Source organism: Vanessa cardui, chromosome 22, assembly GCF_905220365.1.
Source record: "Vanessa cardui chromosome 22, ilVanCard2.1, whole genome shotgun sequence".
In the NCBI taxonomy this organism is placed as follows: domain Eukaryota; kingdom Metazoa; phylum Arthropoda; class Insecta; order Lepidoptera; family Nymphalidae; genus Vanessa; species Vanessa cardui.
Window position 1 is genome coordinate 467,949 of NC_061144.1, and position 23,234 is coordinate 491,182.

At 32.4% G+C, this 23,234-nt stretch overlaps 2 protein-coding genes across 3 annotated transcripts in view; one reads left to right on the forward strand and one right to left on the reverse strand.

Moving 5' to 3' along the window:
* Positions 1–7,372, forward strand: part of LOC124539318 (hyaluronidase PH-20-like) — a 29,230-nt gene extending 21,858 nt beyond the window's left edge. The window contains exons 5-7 of one of the 2 annotated variants that reach the window (XM_047116679.1): positions 116–305; positions 578–2,244; positions 6,360–7,372. In XM_047116679.1, the coding sequence (XP_046972635.1) occupies positions 116–305; positions 578–2,244; positions 6,360–6,378 (1,876 nt within the window). In that variant the 3' untranslated portion in view covers positions 6,379–7,372. Of the gene's footprint in view, positions 1–115; positions 306–577; positions 2,245–3,081; positions 3,344–6,359 lie in introns of those variants that run through there. The other variant, XM_047116678.1, reaches the window with a different exon arrangement.
* A 2,215-nt stretch (positions 7,373–9,587) lies between these two features.
* On the reverse strand, positions 9,588–20,475 carry LOC124539446 (FK506-binding protein 5). The gene is made up of 7 exons (XM_047116842.1): positions 17,163–20,475; positions 16,857–17,068; positions 16,240–16,444; positions 14,506–14,627; positions 13,496–13,674; positions 12,285–12,394; positions 9,588–9,915 (listed from the first exon to the last, which is right to left on the reverse strand). The coding sequence occupies exons 1-7, from the start codon at positions 20,365–20,367 to the stop codon at positions 9,611–9,613; spliced, it is 4,338 nt and encodes a 1,445-aa protein (XP_046972798.1). The 5' UTR covers positions 20,368–20,475; the 3' UTR covers positions 9,588–9,610.
* Between the last annotated feature and the right edge of the window lie 2,759 nt (positions 20,476–23,234).

The window sequence follows — 23,234 nt, forward strand, 5'->3', positions numbered from 1 at the left end:
TTTTCTACTGTTTTAATTACAGAGTTTATGTCAATAAAGTTGAGTTAAATTTATACGAGTATATACATATATTGAAAATCAACAGTTATATGAATGTCATAATTTATCTTTTCAGAACTTACTGGATGTGGTCAGAGAGCACAGCGCTGTATCCATCGGTGTACAGTTCAAGAAATCTATCCTCAGATCAGTTAGGGTCGCTAGTTCGAGGTCGAGTCCGGGAAGCCAATCGAGTCAGACGATACGAGACACCAATACTGCCTTACTATTGGTTTAGGTATCGTGAAGGTGGATATATGACAGAAGTATGTTTACTAAAATCAATACTTTCAAATCTGCCTTCTAAATGATACGTCCTCCTCGAAATGTTTTCTTTGAAGTATCCTATGAATTTGCTTGTATTCAAACCCAAAATTTTCTACTAAGAATCATGTATTAATTCCTCTGATTCATTTAGTTCTCATTTATTTCATTACTTACATAAAAATATAAATAATTTTGCAATTGTTTAAGTAAAGTCTAAATATCAATAAGATGTCCTAAAATAATCAATAAAATAACTAATTTCTGGTTCCAGGAAGATCTTAATGTTGTTCTTAAGTCTTTTTACAAATCAAACGCATCCGGATTCATCATATGGGGAAGTTCGAACGACGTGAATACTGTCAGCAAATGCAATAATCTATATTCTTACGTCGAAAAAGTTCTCGGACCCACTGTAGCGAAATACATTAAAAAAATAAACATAGCCAATGACGTCATGATAGAAACACCGCCTGAACTTAATTTTGTTAATGATACTGTCACCAGTGATATAAATATGACCAATAAAACAAGTGCTGTCGAATCTACCGAGACCAGCACCAATAGCTTTATCAGAAAGGGAGAAATAGACCCAGATTACGATTGGGTACCACCAGTGAATTACTCTCAAGATATTTCACAAAACGTTGAAGAAGAATTACAAAAGAAAGGTTTTAATAAAACAGAAGATATAACTGATATAAAGACATTGAACGACAGTCTTGTTGTTGATATGATATTCGACGCTTTGATAAAAGGTGATAATTATAATGAAAGTTCAAGTAGCAAACAAACGACTAGAAATATCGTAGACGAAACAGTTTCAAATAATAACAATAGCTTAGAAGTTACCGAAGCGCCAATTATTAAAGATACAGATTCTTTGAATTCTTTAATCACAAAAGATCCATTAGGTTTTATAGAACATCTTGCGATAGAAGAGGAAAAAATTGAGCATTTTGATGAAACAATAAATATAGACGAATATAAAGATGAAGATGAAGACATTAGATTAAAGGATTCTTCCATTGGCAATATCTTACCCTTGGACGATAATCAAAAGCCAATTTTGACTCCTGCTACAGATGTAATAGTTGATATTGTTAGTGACACTACAACATCAATAAGTGATACAACCTCAAAAGATTCTTTTAATGTTGAAGATAACAATGTTAAATCTAAAAATGAAAATGTCTTAATAAATATAATAGACTTTTTGTTAAACGGAAATTCCAACATAGAAAACGAAAATGATAAACAATATATAAAAAGAAAACATAATAAAATGAAAAATCTTACATCAGATTTCGACTCAACAGTAAAAAAGTTATCTAACAATGATAACTCGGAAGACTTAGATACCAATTTTTCTAATGAAAGCATCACAATTAATGATGAATTTGTAAACAATAGTACTGAAAGCTATACAGAAATCTCAACAACCAATGAAGAAGTACCTAGAGAAACTACATTTGAAATTGATCATACAACCGAAGTTGATTTACCTTACGATAAAGAAAATAATCAGTCTACACATTTTTCAACAACTGAAGAAAGCAACGAAGATTTGATATCCTTCAACGAGGAATTCGACGACTTTTTGGTAGAAAATATAACTGATTTAAATTATGAAACGTCCACACAATACGATACGAATACAGAAACATTTAATCTCTCGTCTTCCACTGATACAATTCTTTCAACTGATAAAAATATAAATACAAATGTATATACAGCGGAGGATTCTAATACAAGTGAAAGTGTTACAGTTACAGAACGTGGAGACAATGAATTTATAACACTGGGAAACAATGAAAGTGTTACAGTGACAGAGAGTGGCGATAATGAGTTCAGTACAATTGATAACAAAGTTGAAGTTATATATGAAGATAAAAACGAATCCTCATTTACAACAGACGCTGCATCTGATCAGGTTGTGACATATATTTACTACCCGTGACCTGAATGTTGTAATTAATTTTCTCTCTTCCGAAATTTCAATACATTTTCCAATTATATTTAGTTATAGAATTTTAATATGCACTGTGATAATTTTTATATGATCTTTAGATGAATTATTAAGTTTTTTCGCATAAGAGACAAAATTTAATTAACTTTTAATTTGCTGAAGCATGAATTTACAACTATGTTTTGTTATGAAGAATTAATATTAATTGTGTTTTTATGCACCTTAATAACTACGAAATTAATGTCGTTATTTAAATGAATGAACTATGAGTTATTTATAAACATTTCACTTTCTATCTCACTCGAAAGAAAACCGACTCACCTTCACGCTATTTTGATGCTTGTATCCTTGAAATGTCATAATCAACAAAATCAATATCACATATCATATTCTAACAATGATAATGTAATGCTGAAATTGTTTTAACAGCATTCTATTATATTTGTATTAACATCAGTTTTAATTTCACTTCTTTTAATATTTTTAAGCTTGTGATGAAATAATTTGATTCGTTTATGCATTCTAATTTTTGGTCTTTGTTGACTTACGAATTACCACAAACATTATTAATATTTGCACAATTTTCATTTAACTAACTTAATCTTAACTAACCAGTGTTGCTTCATTACTACTTATAAATTCTTTTATATGATTAACAATAACCTGTGTGTTTATTTTATCTGTAAAATGCAATTTATTACATTTAATTTTTTTAAAGCTTTCTATATAGTTTCATGGTTTACTCGTAATTCTGCTTTTTTATAAATGTTATTTATATCATGTATTATATTATTTATATTTTCCCTTAGGTGAGTGTATCATCCAGCTTCGCTTTGGGGTCCAACTCGAATTCCATGTATTTCTATATCTATTCGACTTTCATATTTTTTAATAATATATTTATCAACAATATATCTTAGTACAGTCAGGGTAAGAGAAGGTTCGTCGTCTTAAGATCTATTTTCGTGTGCTCAGTACGAGCGATAATCTGTTTTAGCGATCGAGAATGTCATATTACGTCGCAATGATTTGATGTTTAGATTTAAAAGGTAATATGAGTTTAAGGAATGAATTTGAAAACTGCCTTTTTTACTCTGACTATACATCCAGTTCAACTGCATTTAATACTTTATATTTTTCATGATAGCCTTCAAACAGAGTTATTGAAGATTCTATAAGTAGATTAGGGACTTTCGTATATTTGAATACTGATGTTGAATAGAATTTAACAGCATTTTAACTAAAGTGAAACTATGATTTTATGTTGCACACTCGCAAAAGAGTCTCGACCTTTTTGAATAACAAACCTTTAGTGTAGTCAATGGTAAAACTTCCTGAGACAATTCGTCTGCATTTACAGCAAACCCTGTTACCAATATTAAATTTTGCATATCTTGGTCTATCTGTAACATTAGTTAATATTCCGTTTTACAGATCATTTTATGTAACATAATTTAACAGGAAAAAAGTTTCTATCCAACGATGCCTTCATCCTCCATTAAGATTTTAAAGCACCTTTTTGAGAATATACAAGAAATGTATAAATCTCTTTAGTAAAAAAAATACATTTTTCGTGACAAACAAAAAATCACTCACGAATTAGCCTCCCTAAATTCGAACATCTATATATCGTAGATCGATATTCACATAATAAGGCTCTTCTCATGCTTTATTATCTTGGATGGGCGCGCCTTCAAGATTGAGTAGATTTATACCCCGTAAGTGAAAAAGGTCGTATGGTGCAATAGCTACATTATATTTTTCTACTGTCATAATATCTGTCAAAAAGAGTATAGCAATAAGTATAGTACGACACAACTTAGATGTAGCATCGGCAATATTCGTAAAACCAATCACACTCGAATTAAGTAAGCTATCCCAAATTATCAATATTTATTTCTTACGTGAATATGATCTTTACATAAACGTAATAACTTGTAATATAATATGAATTAATATATTCGTCAATTTGACACGTCGACATGGTTGAACTGACGCGACAATCTATAGCGACGAATAGCGTCGCATGGCGCGATACGGAGCGGTTTCTATTGGTTGTATAAATCGGCAGTAATCGGTTTCATTGCATTTTCCGATGCTACGTCTAACGGTCTAAGTTGTGTCGTACTATACAATATTAGTTTAAAATGTTTCTTTGACTGATAAAAGGATTTGTTGTTGGAATTTATATTAATATGAATGTAAACCATTTTTTTTTTAAATAATAGATTAAATAATTCCATCACTTATATTTTATCTGTGATACGCCATAGTGTTGTAACATGATAATTTTACTTTTGTAAATATTATTAATATAATTATATATTTTTAAGTACAATAGATTTTAAGTAAGTTTTATGGAATAAGTTTGTAATATTTTATCAATAATATATAATATTTTATCAAACGATATCTTTCATTTCAAATTACTGTTTTAAATAAATATACGAGATAGAATAACATCTTTCGATATTGTGATAGTAAATATGTATATATATATTTTTAGAACCAGAAGTAGAAATTAGGTATAATAACCTCTAAAACAATTATCTTTAATTTAAAATAACAATCAATCTACCACAAAAGAAAAACATTTAGTCTACAACACAAATAACCATCAATAATCACATTACACCGTAATAATTATATTCGCGATCTCAATGTGTCAACTACGAATCTCCCGCCTTTTTTTTTAAAGGGAAGTTGTGTGACTTGACGCTGATGTTGCTTGTTTATTCCAACAATATGTATTTTACCAGATCTAGATAATAAGTTTATGGACTAGTATTTCATAGAGTATATTGAAGAATGTAGGTACTGGGTACAGTCAGTACCGCTAGCACAACATGTAATCTACTACAGAATACCTCTTTCTACGAAGGAATCTATTATTTTTTCACCTTAAAGTTCAAAAATAAACTGGAAGGCCTGTTAAGATTATAAAGTATTTTACATATTTTTTTAGTATCGAATTGAGATCTTAGGACACTTAATAAAAGTAAGTATAAATTCAAATGTTTAATACGAAATAAATAACAGTGAACAAAACACTAACAAAAAAAACAATTAAAAAGCACCACACAGTATACTAAAACAATAATTTTTAAACAACAAAGGTATTTCGTGATCCGTTATGAAATTTCTGTCCGGTCTGAGACTACTGAAGGGATTGTGTTTCGCTTCTGAAACAACGTTGAAATTATATCTTGATATCTCTTTCACTCGCGATATGTCTCTTTCTAACTCTTCTATGTTGTAGGAGGTTATGATGAAAGGAATCTTTTGCTGCAAAATGCTGTCGATTGTCGAAGACCAGGTGTCCTTAATATTGTACAGGGATGATCTTTGTATGTTCGGATTGAAGGCGCACACTGAAATAATTGTATCATATATAAGTATGTTAGTTGTCACCCGAGTCTTCGTTCATCCATAAGGTTTGATTTGGTAGCAGATGTTTATCCTGGAAATTCTTGATACACCATTTTTTTTAGGGTATAGGTTGGCGGACGAGCAGATGGGCCACCTGATGGAAAGTGGTCACAATCACCCATAGACAATGACACATGTAAGAAATATTAACTATTCCTTACCTCGTATATGTGCCACCAACTTTGGGAACTAAGATGTAATGTCCCTTGTGCCTGTAGTTACACTGGCTCACTCACCCTTCAAACCGGAACACAACAATACTGAGTAATGTTATTTGGCGGTAGAATAACTGATGAGTGGGTGGTACCTACCCAGACGGGCTCGCACATAGCCCTACAACCAAACAAACAAAGTTTCGTCAAATTTGATTCAGTAGTGCCGCCGTGGTAGAAAAACAGACTGTCAAGACAGATGGAAAAATATATAGAGTTGATTTCGCAATTATAATAGTAGTATAGGCACCGTGCGTAGTGATGACTCTGCCATCTCGTGACTCATATTCAAAACTTTTACCCTCAATTTCAGATATTCTAATGTCAAACAACGGAAAATATTTCTGAATTATCGTGATATTTTTTTATAATTTGAGCTATCGAAATGTATTGTTGTATTTCTGGATGCCGTAATACATCCAAAAACAACTTTAAGGGTGAAAAACATATATTTACTACCCGTGACCTGAATGTTGTAATTAATTGTCTCTCTTTCGAAATTTCAATACATTTTCCAATTATATTTAGTTATAGAATTTTAATTTGCACTGTGATAATTTTTATATGATTTTTAGATGAATTATTAAGTTTTTTCGCATAAGAGACAAAATTAAATTAACTTTTAATTTGCTGAAGCATGAATTTACAATTATGTTTTGTTATGAAGAATGAATATTAATTGTGTTTTTATGCACCTTAATAACTACGAAATTAATGTCGTTATTTAAATGGATGAACTATGAGTTATTTATAAACATTTCACTTTCTATCTCACTCGAAAGAAAACCGACTCACCTTCACGCTATTTTGATGCTTGTATCCTTGAAATGTCATAATCAACAAAATCAATATCGCATATCATATTCTAATAATGATAATGTAATGCTGAAATTGTTTTAACAGCATTCTATTATATTTGTATTAACATCAGTTTTAATTTCACTTCTTTTAATATTTTTAAGCTTGTGATGAAATAATTTGATTCGTTTATGCATTCTAATTTTTAGTTTTGTTGACTTACGAATTACCACAAACATCATGAATATTTGCACAATTTTCATTTAACTATTTGTTTTAACTAACTTAATATTAACTAACCAGTGTTGCTTCATTACTACTTACAAATTCTTTTATATGATTAACAATAACCTGTGTGTCTATTTTATCTGTAAAATGCAATTTACTACGTTTAAAATTTTCAAAACCTTTTATATAGTTTTATGGTTTAAATCTGCTTTTTTAAAAATTTTATCTATATCATGTATTATATTATTTATATTTTCCCTTAGGTGAGTGTATCATCCAGCTTCGCTTTGGGGTCCAACTCGAATTCCATGTATTTCTATATCTATTCGACTTTCATATTTTTTAATAATATATTTATCAACAACATTACTTAGTACAGTCAGGGTAAGAGAACGCTCGTCACCTTAAGATCTATTTTCGTGTACTCAGTATGAGCGATAATCTGCTTTAGCGATCGAGAATGACATATTGCGTCGCAATGATTTGATGTTTAGATCCGAAAGGTAATAAGAGTTTAATACTTGATAAAGGAATGAATTTGAAAACTGACTTTTTTACTCTGACTGTACATCCAGTTCAAATGCATTTAATACTTTATATTTTTCACGATAGCCTTCAAACAGAGTTATTGAAGATTCTATAAGTAGATTAGGGACTTTTAGGGCGCTCAGAGTTATATGTTCGTATATTTGAATACTGATGTTGAATAGAATTTAACAGCATTTTAACTAAAGTTAAACTATGATTTTATGTTGCACACTCGCAAAAGAGTCTCGACCTTTTTGAATAACAAACCTTTAGTGTAGTCAATGGTAAAACTTCCTGAGACAATTCGTCTGCATTTACAGCAAACCCTGTTACCAATATTAAATTTTGCATATCTTGGTCTATCTGTAACATTAGTTAATATTCCGTTTTACAGATCATTTTATGTAACATAATTTAACAGGAAAAAAGTTTCTTTCCAACGATGTCTTCATCCTCCATTAAGATTTTAAAGCACCCTTTTGAGAATATACAAGAAATGTATAAATCTCTTTAGTAAAAAAAATACATTTTTTGTGACAAACAAAAAAATCACTCACGAATTAGCCTCCCTAAATTCGAACATCTATATATTGTAGATCGATATTCACATAATAAGGCTCTTCTCATGCTTTATTATCTTGGATGGGCGCGCCTTCAAGATTCAGTAGATTTATACCCCGTAACTGAAAAAGGTCGTATGATACAATAGCTACATGAAATTTTTTCAACTGTCAAAATAACTGTCAAAAAGAGTATAGCAATAAGTATAGTACGACACAACTTAGATGTAGAGCATCGGCAATATTCGTAAAACAAATCACACTCGAATTAAGTAAGCTATCCCAAATTATTAATATTTATTTCTTACGTGAATATGATCTTTACATAAACGTAATAACTTGTAATATAATATGAATTAATATATTCGTCAATTTAACACGTCGACATGGTTGAACTGACGCGAGAATCTATAGCGACGAATAGCGTCGAATGGCGCGATACGGAGCGGTTTCTATTGGTTGTATAAATCGGCAGTAATCGGTTTCATTGCATTTTCCGATGCTACGTCTAACGGTCTAAGTTGTGTCATACTATACAATATTAGTTTAAAATGTTTCTTTGACTGATAAAAGGATTTGTTGTTGGAATTTATATTAATATGAATGTAAACCATTTTTTTTTTAAATAATAGATTAAATAATTCCATCACTTATATTTTATCTGTGATACGCCATAGTGTTGTAACATGATAATTTTACTTTTGTAAATATTATTAATATAATTATATATTTTTAAGTACAATAGATTTTAAGTAAGTTTTATGGAATAAGTTTGTAATATTTTATCAATAATATATAATATTTTATCAAACGATATCTTTCATTTCAAATTACTGTTTTAAATAAATATACGAGATAGCATAACATCTTTCGATATTGTGATAGTAAATATGTATATATATATTTTTAGAACCAGAAGTAGAAATTAGGTATAATAACCTCTAAAACAATTATCTTTAATTTAAAATAACAATCAATCTACCACAAAAGAAAAACATTTAGTCTACAACACAAATAACCATCAATAATCACATTACACCGTAATAATTATATTCGCGATCTCAATCTGTCAACTACGAATCTCCCGCCTTTTTTTTAAAGGAAAGTTGCGTGACTTGACGCAGATGTTGCTTGTTTATTCCAACAATATGTATTTTACCAGATCTAGATAATTAGTTTATGGACTAGTATTTCTTAAAGTATATTGAAAAATGTATGTACTGAGTACGGTCAGTACCGCTAGCACAACATGTATTCTACTACAGAATACCTCTTTCTACGAAGGAAACTATTATTCTTTCACCTTGAAATACAAGAATAATCTGAAAGGAAGCCTATGAAGAGGAATTATATTAAAAATCTGTAAACCTCTAAGATTATCAGCTATTATCTGTTAGGTAAAGAATTTTAACCCTTTTCTATTGGTCCGATGGATTCAAATTTTTTAAGAATAACGTATTTTATATACATATATTTTTAGTATCGAATTGAAATCTTAGGACACTTAATAAAAGTAAGTATAAATTCAAATGTTTAATACGAAATAAATAACAGTGAACAAAACACTAACAAAAAAAAAACAATTAAAAAGCACCACACAGTATACTAAAACAATAATTTTTAAACAACAAAGGTATTTCGTGATCCGTTATGAAATTTCTGTCCGGTCTGAGACTACTGAAGGGATTGTGTTTCGCTTCTGAAACAACGTTGAAATTATATCTTGATATCTCTTTCACTCGCGATATGTCTCTTTCTAACTCTTCTATGTTGTAGGAGGTTATGATGAAAGGAATCTTTTGCTGCAAAATGCTGTCGATTGTCGAAGACCAGGTGTCCTTAATATTGTACAGGGATGATCTTTGTATGTTCGGATTGAAGGCGCACACTGAAATAATTGTATCATATATAAGTATGTTAGTTGTCACCCGAGTCTTCGTTCATCCATAAGGTTTGATTTGGTAGCAGATGTTTATCCTGGAAATTCTTGATACACCTTTTTTTTTTAGGGTATAGGTTGGCGGACGAGCAGATGGGCCACCTGATGGAAAGTGGTCACAATCACCCATAGACAATGACACATGTAAGAAATATTAACTATTCCTTACCTCGTATATGTGCCACCAACTTTGGGAACTAAGATGTAATGTCCCTTGTGCCTGTAGTTACACTGGCTCACTCACCCTTCAAACCGGAACACAACAATACTGAGTAATGTTATTTGGCGGTAGAATAACTGATGAGTGGGTGGTACCTACCCAGACGGGCTTGCACATAGCCCTACAACCAAACAAACAAAGTTTCATCAAATTTGATTCAGTAGTGCCGCCGTGGTAGAAAAACAGACTGTCAAGACAGATGGAAAAATATATAGAGTTGATTTCGCAATTATAATAGTAGTATAGGCACCGTGCGTAGTGATGACTCTGCCTATACTTTCAAGTATTTAAAAAGTACTATTTGATTTTATTTATATAACAATCACCAATTTTGTGGGTAACTATTATGGAAGACAGTTTAATTTTCGTCGATCGTTGAATCTAACCTATAACCGTTGTTTCTTTTAGTAGACATCCAAATAATTGGTTCCCATCTAAAATACCACCATCTGCAGCGCCCATTTTATTGGCAACAGAAAATCCGAATATCCTCAACACCCCTCGTATGTACCTACAATTTTTCCTGGTGAAAAAAATATAAAAAACTTGGATCAAAAAATTCAAAGATTTGAAAGACACCAACGTCGAATGCAAGCTGTATCAGTAAAAGAAGATAACTATACGATTATTTTTAATTGGTCAAAAACCATCTTTTATAATTTTGATAATTGTAAAATCATATTTACAGACTTGACAGCTGCCAGCCTGCCACCAATGTGTCTGGGAAGTTTCTTTTTTTACTCGCACGGTGTCTCTACTGTCGGGATTATAACGCCCTCTATTGTTTCTGCACGGTGCCTATAGATTGAACTACTACTCGTCCCGACTTAGTTGAAGACATGTATCGTAATACAAAACATCTATAAACATTGTTATGTTTCCGATAATATTCAAAACGGTGAACATTTAACACTACGATTGGTGTAAGACGTATAAAGAACAATTCGATAGGATTTTAGGTTATCTACAACCATACACAACGACAATAAGACGAAAAAGATAACAAAAAAAACCTCTTTAAATAGACAAAAATGTTGTTTCATGTCTTAAATAATAGATGGCGCTACTAGTGACAAAAGCGACGCTACATTCAATCTTAATGTACAATCGGGGTAAGAAAAGGTTCGTCACCATAAGATCTATTTTCGTGTGCTCAGAATGAGCGATAAGCTGCTTTACCGATCGTGAATGACATATTGCTTCGCAATAAATTGATGTTTAGATTGAAAAGGTACTAAGAGTTTAAGACTTGATAAAGGATAGAATTTGAAATCTAACGAAGGTTTTCTTACTCTGACTGTACCTCTGTACACAAAATCTATAACATTTAGTTTACTCATAGTAAATAAAAGTTGGCTTTGTTAATTTTTAGTAACAAAGAATAATGAGACTAGACAGACATTGGTTTTATTTACTCGCGAAACCCGGCAGACGGTGTCCTGCCTTTGTTTATTTATTTTATTCCTTATATAAAAAGGGACAGACCATAAATTTACAATTACTATAAAACTTAATAGATATTTACACCAAACTGTCAGTTTTGTGTCTATATGACCATATCGTGTTTCGTAGTTAGGCCACGTAATGGATAAGTTTAAATAAAAAAATACAATTTTTAGTTTTAATATGATAAAACAATTCTGTGCTTTTAAGAGTATTTCAGTGTATTTCCGAAAGTACGCTTTATTGACTATTCCTTACTTAATCTATGGAAGTAAGAAGTTTTATCGTTTGTGTTTACTTTACACTGGCTCTCTCTCTCGTCTGCTGTAGTACAATAACAGTTTGACAGTTGTATTGTAGCAGCATAATAAGAACTGAGTCTGTACTAACTACACAGGGTATATAACTTTACTACCGAGTATATACAGAAAGAAATACATTTTTATCATTTATTTGTTATGAAAAAGAAAGTTTACTTTTTAAATTAATTGAAAACAATTCAAATCAAATCAAATCAAAATAAACATTATTTAAGTAGGCTTTTACAAGCACTTTTGAATCGTCATTTTACAATTAAGTGAAGCACCGGTTCGGAAAGTAGATTCTACCGAGAAGAACCGGCAAGAAACTTTTAAAATAAAATTGAATACATTACCGACATCTGGTGTAATAAAGTCGTCGCTGGAATAATATTCGTGGTAGGTTTCCTTGTCGTGGAAGTGAAATATTACTCTGCGTTTGTTTGCACGGCAGTTCTCACATAACCTGCAAACAAATGAAAACGTTCCTAAAGGCTATTTGACTGGTTTTTAAAATCCATTTTATATTAGGTTAAGGAACCCAGTAGAAGTTGTTCTTTTCATATTTCTATTACATATGTACCAAAATATAGCAAATTAAAAAAAAATTTGGACAATATTGCGCTGCGATGGAGATTTTTAAATAAATTAATTATTATTTTCGACTTTAGTTAATAAATAACCAATTTTAAACTCATAATATATACTAATTACAATAATTGTCACTTTATTTTTCGCATTGTCAAATAGCCTATTAAATTATAGCGTTTGTTTAAATTAACTTTTTCGTATGTGTGATTCAAATTTAAATTTTAATCTAATCGTTTGTGATGAAACGTTTCCATCATATGAATGCTATACTATTATTCAAATATATACAAGGCCAATTTTAAACAAACATACGTAATGTTTGATGCACGGCTAGATTTGAACCCAGGGTGTATCATCAGTTATAATCTATGTATTCTTTGAATTAAGTAAAATATATATTCGTAATTAAACTACAACTTTTTGTCTCCCTTAGCTATTAAAATCTGTATTTGATTTCATCTCATTTGTGAAAGAGTTCAAAGTGGTCGCTGACTTTATTTTACGAGCATATCATGTCGTAAAGCTGTCTCCGCCGCGTCTGGTCTAGACTCTTGTTATTAGACAAATAATATCGCACTAACAGTTGATACTTATTCATGCTTCTGTACTGTAGTCGCTATGAGAATTCTTTTGGTACAAATAACTTTTAAAATTTAAAAGTTAAATGTATGCTTGCTTTTCGTTTCTTTTAAAATATATTTACCCATTATTTTTTTTCTTAGTATTTAATAATATGGTGTGTTAAATACATGACCGTTATGAAAATATGGAAAATAAAATATATACGATGTTCTGAATGTACGCAAACCTAAACGCAAGCTCATTTTTTGACAATTAAGTACAAAAAGAGAACCAGTATATAAAATGACATAGACTGACAAAATATACAGTATAGGAAATTTTGACAGTACATTTGTGACAATACCAATTGCCATTGGATAGAATTCCTGTTGAAATAAAAGTCATTTTTACATACTTGATTTTTCCAAGTAATTCCAGAGGAAGTTCTGAAGGATTCAAGTCTGGTCCAACCAGCACTACTCTCAGGTCCTGGACATCAGGCCGCAAGTGTAAAAAGAATATCTCCCATTTGTTCAAGGCATCAGCTTCGAACTGAAGGTCTGTGCCCACAGCGTGGATAGTGAATGTGGCCTTCTGAAAATAATGACAAAATGAAGTTACATTGTATACACACTACGTAGCTATTATTTTTATTATTATTATATAAATAGACTTTTGTTAGGTCTGCTGATAAGCTAAGGTGACCAGAAAAAAATCTAAGTAATTAAATCAAGAAAATTGCGTTTTAGAGTTGAAAAGATCAGCATGTTTTAATGTATTAATGCGGAGAAAACATCGCTAGGAATCTACAAATATTAAATGAATGAAACCATCATATATTGGAGAAAACACACAAATATATGATGGAGAAAGCCCTAAAATGTTCGATTCCACAGATGAGTTTTATTCCAGCCGTGGAAAAATTATTGACTGTTACTATACAAAATCAGTACTCTAAAGTCGTTCAAACATGCCGAAACATCTTTATGTAATATAAATTGACGGTAACTAAACAAAGTCTGAGAAAATTATTCTAACCATATGGATCGTTACCAACCATTCTCCTTTTAAAAACATGAGGACCATCATATTTTATCTTCCTAAGCGCATCGCGGACGCATTTTGCATACTGAAGAATGGAATGTATTAAATCCAGCAAATCGCAAACTGTTATTTAAAATAAAATTCATTTCTCATCCCCAGATTTTGTCTGATTCTTGTTTCCTTTTATTTTTATTGTGAAGAATTTCTTATATTATTAGATCATATTTAAGGACATTTCAATTAATTACCTCTTATTTACAAGTTAAACTTTTACGTTACTATGTAAGAAAAGAAACAATAAAATTTATTTATGTATATTGTCATTATATGGTGTCGTTTTTCTGATGAGTGATGATGCAGTTAAATTATGGGCGTCCTTACCTTTAACACTCCATTCGCGCAAGTCGAATTCATCTTGGTGCTGTAGAGCTGATAACCATAAGCTGTTGTCAACGGTGCTGATGCAAGTTGCGTTAACGCTGCGTACTGGATCTCATCCATGTCTGATGACAAAAAATCATCTTATTCGTCATCTTATCCTTTTCACTCAGAGTTTAGATTAAACGATTTAGATTCTAGACCAACTAGTGTGGAAAGGAGGTAGACTCTTTCGGTTTACATGGTCTCTCTTGCCCAAGGAGTTCAGGTAGGCTTTTCCGCCACGGTTCTCTTAATGACATAATAAAAAGGGCTCTTGCCACCATCGACGTTCCTGCTCTTACTGAGCCTCGTGGAATTAGTCGTGATGATGGTAAGAGACCTGATGGATTAACATTGGTTCCCTGGGAACGAGGTCGGGCCCTTGTGTGGGACGCTACATGTGTTGACACGTTGGCCCCATCTCATATCCGAGAAACAATGTTAAGAGCCGGTGCCGCTGCGGAAAAAGCTGAAGCCAAAAAAATAACTAAATATTCGTGTATTATGTCTAATTACTTTTTTGTTCCATTTGCTGTCGAAACGCTTGGCCCTTGGAGTAGTGGTGCAAAAAGCTTCATCAAAAGTATAACACCTCGCCTCATTGCCTCCACTGGTGACAGGAGGGCTGGTTCGTTTTTTGCCCAGAGGATCGGAATTGCGATTCAACGGGGAAATGCTGCTAGCATTCTTGCCACCATTCCACGCGGTCAAGATTTATACAGTAACTAGTTTTAGTTCATATTTGTATATATATATTTAAGCATTTAATGTTGTTACAACAACAGCCTGTAAATTCCCACAGCTGGGCTAAAGGCCTCCTCTCCCTTTGAGGAGAAGGTTTGGAACATATTCCACCACGCTGTTCCAATGCGGGTTGGTAGAATACACATGTGGCAGAATTTCTATACAATTTGTCACATGCAGGTTTCCTCACGATGTTTTCCTTCACCGCTGAGCACGAGATGAATTATAAAGACAAATTAAGCACATGAATCAGCGGTGCTTGCCTGGGTTTGAACCCGCAATCATCGGTTAAGATGCACGCGTTCTAACCACTGGGCCATCTCGACTCAATTCTTATGTTAATAAAGACCAACTTCTTCTAGATATTTTGAAAGCAATGAATGTATGCCGTCTTTGAAAATTTTTTCCTAATGCATTACCCAAAACAGGAAGTCGGCTTACATTCCCCTGTGTTTTTGAATCGATAAAATTCAATACAATTCAAAATTGCTAACCGTGGAAATCGTACCAGTTATCTAGTGATATTTAGTTGAAATAAATACTCCAGGTTTTATAGTATTCTTGCCGATGTTAACCTTTAATAACGAATGCCATGAAAGAAAAAGATTATATACCAATAAAATAAAATTAGAATGTGATTAAAAATATATATTTTGATGAATATTATTCATCGAAAACTTTTTATTTCAGTGGTTGTGATAGATATTACAACCCACATTTGGCAAAATATCAAATATTTAAGGATTTCATTAATAAGGCGAATCAGCGTGAATTTGACCGAAGAAATTTCTCGTAGATGAATGAAATAGTATGAATACTAATATTCTATTTTTAAAAACTATTGCCCATATCATATATTGCCGCCAATGAATTTACCGAGTTATTAATGGTTTATTTTAAAGTGTCTAACGGAAAGAACTTCAAGCTCTGATAAAGTTTACCCCAACTTACCAATTTTTTCCTCATACATAGCTCCGAGCACCTCATTAATTTTATCTGGTATTCTGTAATGCTCCATAACTTTAGTGGGGAGCTTAGGTTCCAACCTTCCTTTCGTTTGCTGATAGTTAACAAGTTTCTGATATAGAGCGTAGGATTTGCACCAACGTTGGTGAAATGAAGGCAGGTGATCTGGATGATCAGCGCAGTATGATATCTGTAATATATACCCAGGTGACATTAAAAATCAATATTTTAGAGAGTTAAAAACTTAAAAATTACAATCATAATAAGTTTTATACAGATTTCAGATTTTATTTAAGAGTAGCTGTGCCCGCGACACTTTTGAATTTAACAAAAAAAATATTATTGTAACCTAAGTTCTTAAAATCCTTATTATATTAGTTATCTGCCAGTGAAAGTACCTACAAAATCGGTCCAGCCGTTCCAGGGATTAGCTGGAACAAACAGACTGACAGACAGACAAAAATTTTAAAAATACATATGCATTGAGTAAAAAACGGCTCTTTTAATATGACAAACAGACATGAGACACTCAAATTTTGTTGTATGTATGTATAGATAGATATTTTGACATTCAAATATTTATTATGTAGCCTTTATATTACCTGACCACATCCCTCACAATCCTTCAGTTTCGTTTGCTTCCATTGTCTACAACTTGTATCCGCACACAGTCTGGGATACAGCAAGGCCTCTTGTTCCCAAGGTACCAGCTTTCGTTTAAGTATCTTTTCACAAGACAGTATCATCTGCATTCTGAGTACTCGATAGTCCTGTCCCGTAATGTTTTGAGCATCCGCATAGATGTGTTTTTGTTCTACAATAAATACATTATAAATTCAGATAAAATGTTCCTTAATCGGACTTTTTGCGATGGTTATTATAATATATATAAAAAAGAAAACATATACCTTTAAGATGAGCGATTGTGGACACAGCAAAACACAAGAATTGATGCCTGGCCCAATCTTCGTCGTGATGTTTTTGACTGCAGTAGAAAACTAATGAACAAAACTTACAGGGGAATCTGTGTATCAACGCCTTCTTACAAACGTGACAACTACTTTGTAGGAAAACTTTACGGAAACTGTATTTGTAAATGAAATCTTCGTTCGTGTTCGATAAATATGAATAAGTATCGGGACCATTACTCTGTTTGTTTAATTTATTTTTACCATCGAAATGGGATTCTTTTAAATCTTTATTGCACTTTTCGATTTCCACAGAATCCTTAATTTTAACTTTAGCTTGTATTGAATTGGGTGGTTTATTTTTTTCCTTTTTGTAATCTGTTTTATTCGATGATGCAGGAATGTTGGGTTTGCCTAATAAGTTTTTTGGCTGCGATGCAGGATTTTGTTTTCGCTTCTTCTCTTTATTCTTTTCTTCGGTATCTTCTTTCGGAGCTATTATATTTATTTGTGGATTGTTTTGTCGTAACGATTCAGTTGCTTCATTTACAATTATTTCAAAAGTTTTATTGACATCATCTGCACTAGATGTAAGAGCATCTTCAAAATTTTCAATTGGCTCAAAAGACAAATCCAATTTCAAATGTTTCGAATTAGGATCAGTTTCCCCTGTAAGTTTCTCAGTTTCTTCTATGGGATATACTGATTGTTGTTTACCTTTTTCTTTTGACGATTCAGGTTTTTGGTCAGATTTATCAGAATTATTAGATTTAGAGGTTTTAGATGTGTCTTTATTGGTAGTGTCTGATTGTTGTGTAGTGGAATTGTTACTACTGGTAGATGCAGTTTCTTTTTTACCTTTTTTCTTTGATTTGCTTTTACCTTTACTTCTAGCTGGACAAATGGGAACAGTACTTTTTGTGTCCGTTTCCATATCTGTCTTTTCAGTAATATCTTCAGATGATTTCGGCTGGCTAACGTTCGTTTGATCAGATTTTGTTTCAATACTTGTATCCATTTTACTAATACTGGCGGTTACTGTATCCACACTTACTTTCTCTGATTTCATAATATTGTCGTCAGGGGACTTCGACTGTTCTTCTTGTAATTTATCCTCTAATGGTTTTGTTCGTTGTGAGTCTTCTATTTGATTTTTAAACAACTCCTCAAACTCTTTATCCACTTCACTAGTGCATATTTCAGCACCTGTCAATTCTGCTAGTGATCTTTCAATGGATCGCCTTAATTCTTCCATGTCGTTATTTACTTCAATAATTCTGGACTTGATATCATTTTTCTCATTGCTAGAGCTAGTCGGCGATGTATCTTCAGTAACTTTAATATCAATTGGTTTAGTAGCATTTGTAGCATCTGGTGATTCACCTGATCCTTGAATAATAGGTGTTGCTGTATAAATAGGAATACCTAATTTAAACTCATCTGTCGTTGATATTTCTTCAATAATTGTATCATTATTATTATCATCGATGTGTTGTTGACTTGTAGATCTAGGGTATTGAATCAAATCAGGAGTAGCTATACTTAGCGTTTCCAATTCATCATGTTTAGGACTATGTTCTACGAAATCACAATGTTTTACATCAATATCTGTTTCTTTTTCATCTTTGTTAGTTGGTATTTCTTGTTCTGGGACATTTATTTCTGAACCCTTAACTATTGAAGGACCACCAGATTCTATTATTTCTGGTACGGTATCGACATTATGCTGTCGTTTTTTCTTTTGTTTACCTGTCTTAACTTTTACAAAGCCCGAATTGTCAGACCCTTTATCGCTATCTGTTTTTATAATAGTTTTTCCTTCAGGAATTTCCTCAACTTTAGGTAGATCCAAAGTTTTTTCAGTAACAAGATTTTTATCTTCACTTTTACTTAAAGCCTCTAATGATGTCAATATGTCAATTGATGAATTTTCAGCAGATTTATCGATTTTATCAGTTTTTTCCGATAACACTTTATCTTCGCTATCCTTCTTATCGTCTATCAAACCTATGGATATATTCGAAACCTCACTTACTTGAGTATTTTTTTCGGGATGTTTATCCTCAGATGCCATTATAGGTTCATTAAGTATTTGTGTTGTACTTTCGTTAATTTTATTTTCTGAATCTATTTCTACTGATTCCGAGATGTTTTCGTCTTGAGATTCTGATTTTGCTTTACGTTTCTTTTGAACGGGCTTGACAATTTTTGCTTTCGGTTTCAAGCCAAGGTCCATTAGTGCTGTATCTAATTCGATATTTTCTGTAGTGATGTTTTTATCTGTTGAAATATTTGAGATATCCTCTTCTGGTTCATGTTTACAGTCTTTGTTGATTTGTGATTCTGTTTCAGGTTGTTTTTTACCTTTTTTATTTTTTTTCTTGCTTTTCGATGCTCCATCTTTTACATTTTCTTGTAAATCACTAGTTTGGTTTGATTCCGTAACAAGTACTGGAATTTGGCTCATAGTATCCTGTGTGAGATCTATAGTGTCCACTGACACCTTTTCACTTTCATTTTCTTCATTAACATCTTCTGATGATTCTAACAATTTTTGGAACGCTAGAGTACAGGGATCATTTATGTCTGATTTATCTGAATCATGGCGATGTTTCTTTTTTTTCTTTTTCTTAGAAACTGTTGTTTCTTTTTGTAATACTTCGGACGTTTTAAGTGGTTCCGCATCTGGATTTTCTTTTTGAATTATGTCAGAATTAATGTTTGTATTTTTTTCGTCCACTGTTTTTACCTCGCATTCTAAAGTCTGTGGTTCTACATCAGCTTTTGGTTGATCTACAATTTTCTTACTTTTTGTTTTCTTTTTTCGAGCCACCGGTACAACATCAACAGATTCTTGCAATTCAGTTTCAACGATATTTTCTTTTTGATCATCTTTTAGAGTGTTTGTATTTAAATCGTCATGAGTTATTGGTTCGATCGAAGTGTCTTGTTTCTTTTTAGTTTTGCTTCGTTTTGGCTTTTTAGGAGCTTCACTAGCGGCCACGACTGGCTGTTCTATGACTTCAGGTGAAGAAACAATATTAAGCTCTGGTAAAGCAATCTCTTCTTTTTTAAGACTTTCACACTTTTCAGATTCATCGGCTTTATTAGAAGTTTCAGCATCTTTTGTGTCAACTACGTCTACATTTTGTGAAGTTTTCGATGGTTTCGGTCGGTTTTTGGTTTTACCTTTCTTGCTGTTCATTTTTAAGATCAATGCACTTTCACTTTTTATTCACCCATAAATAAACCTAATAAATACTGTAACAACGTGTGACCAACACAACTTTCTATGTTCATCTGATTGAATTGTGTGTCACTTGTTATTCTTATCTTAAAATTTCTACGTGTCGGTGCTTAAAATGTCATACCCTAAATCCTGTAATGGAAAATCGATCTTATAGCTTACTAGCACAAGTTTCTATTTTCGATGATGGATGAACATTTTCGAAATGCCGAGAGCAATGAGGAAGAGTTGGTTGCCAAAAGTGCATTCGCACTGTTACGAGTCTAAATATATATCGGATTTATTGGCGGTGAAATTTATACCTATATGTGTTACGCGATATATATAATATAATCGAAGATGTAGTATTTATTGAAATCTAATTCTGAAGAAAGTAATAACATTAAATCAATATAAATGACACAGATATACCTATTTTAAACCCACAGTACATCTATTATTATAGGATACAATATTTCTATTGTTAGAACTCTACATTCACACTACGTACAAATTTTATGTACATACATAAAACTATTATTAATTAATGTAGGCGGATCGGCGACCACCACCTGATGGTAAGTGCTCACCACTGCCACATTGATTTCCTGTGTCCCTTATGTGCCATATTGGGGATATAAGGAATCTCACTAACCTGCAGATGTCTGTCTATAGACAATGGTGACTAAGCTGTTCAGTCTGGAACACATCAACACTAAGTATGGCTGTTTAGTTTGTTTGTTTAGGTATAAAGTATACGAGTGAGCAGTACCTTTCAGAAAGAGGCTTGCTCAAAGCCCTACCGTCTAATAAAAAATATGTAATAATCTAAGCTACGTCTTGTTTTGTTAAGAAATTTCTTATATCATTCATCACTGTAACAAGAGCTTTACTTGGTGGTAGGGCTTTGTGCAAGCCCGTCTGGGTAGGTACCACCCACTTATCAGTTATTCTACCGCCAAATAACAGTACTCAGTATTGTTGTGTTCCGGTTTGAAGGATGAATGAGCCAGTGTAACTACAGGCACAAGGGACATAACATCTTAGTTCCCAAGGTTGGTGGCACATTGACGATGTAAGGAATAGTTAATATTTCTTACAGCGTCATTGTCTATGGGTGATGTTGACCACTTACCATCAGGTGGCCCATATGCTCGTCCGCCAACCTATAACATATAAAAAAAGCTAATAACTAAAATATAATACACGTACTATACTTTTCAATAGTACGTCATAGCATATTATTTTAATGGTAACCTATTTCATATGTTAATATACTAAGATTAAAGCTTTAATGTAGTTGGAGGGATAAAAGTCGATTTTCCAGCGGACAACAACAGCAACAACAAGAACGGTACAACTGTTTTAAAAAGTTTTTATATTTATCTTTAAATAAGTATAAAAATATTATATACATTTATCTTATGGCAACCTATGAAGGGAGTTGATAAATATAATTGAGAATTATCTTTATGTTTACTGATTACATTTTGAACTAAGATGCTATTATAAAGTCGAGAGCCATTCAGAAGGTCATATTTATCTGAATGAAGACAAGATAGCGTCGTAAAGAGGGTCAACAGCAATTGTTACAAATCCCAAAAACACACAGATGAGACGCCAATATGACAATGGATTCGCTTCAAATATACTATATAAATAAAATAATAATTTCCACGTGTTAAATATTTAATAATAGATCAAAACAATTTTAATAGACTTTACAGTTTTATTCGTTAAGACCTCACTCGGTGGTAGGGCTTTGTGCAAGCCCGCCTGGGTAGATACCACCCACTCATCAGATATTATACCGCTAAACAACAGTACGCAGTATTGTAGTATTCCGGTTTGAAGGGTGAGTAGGTGTAACTACAGGCACAAGGGACATAGCATCTTAGTTCCAAGGTTGGTGGCACATTGACGGTGTAAGGAATAGTTAATATTTCTTACAGCGTCATTGTCTATGGCTGATGGTGACCACTTACCATCAGGTGGCCCAAATGCTCGTCTGCCAACCTATTTCATAAAATAAAAAAATAAATCACTTTTAAAATATTCAGAAATGATTTCCAGCGATACGAGATAACGAAGTGTATTCTTAAATGCTATTAATGTTTTATAAGCAGAATTATTTGAAGCACGTTTTTTACATTTTCATATTTAGTTACTTTAAAGATTAGTACGAAAGCGTTGTTGTGGTCAAGAATGAAGAGAAGAGGCAATGCTAGCTCAGAGTACAGTTGATTAATTTGGGCGAGAAATAGACACCTCAATTATTTAAGCGTTAATTCTATACAAATAATATCATAATCATAAGTGGGAACTTGTAAGAAACAAAATAAAAAGTTTGTGGGTACTCAAATATACAATACGTTTTTTATCCACGGTAGTATACGCACGCGGTATCGTGACATACCCCGACAAGACAGAGAGGGTACCGTTGGTTAAGCGGGTATTCCCATAGATAGCGCCCCATATACCATCACATCATGTGGGAGGAACACGCTTTTCTTTTATTGTTTTAATAAATGTGAGACAACATCACAGATATTACACTGATCCCAATCTAAGTAGTTAAAGCACTTGTGTTATGGAGAATCAGAAGTAACGACGGTACCACAAACACCCAGATCCAAGAAAACATAGAAAATTAATGATAATCTACATTGACTTGGCCGGGAATCGAACCCGTCCCGGTTACCCTTGAAAACTGATCTACACACCACTCGACCATGGAGGTCGTCAAAAAGCGATTGATAATGTTCTGAGGCGATATTCGATGAACAACGGTGTACTTTTAGATTTTCGTTTTACTTAAGGAACAACGCTTACATTTAAATAAAACA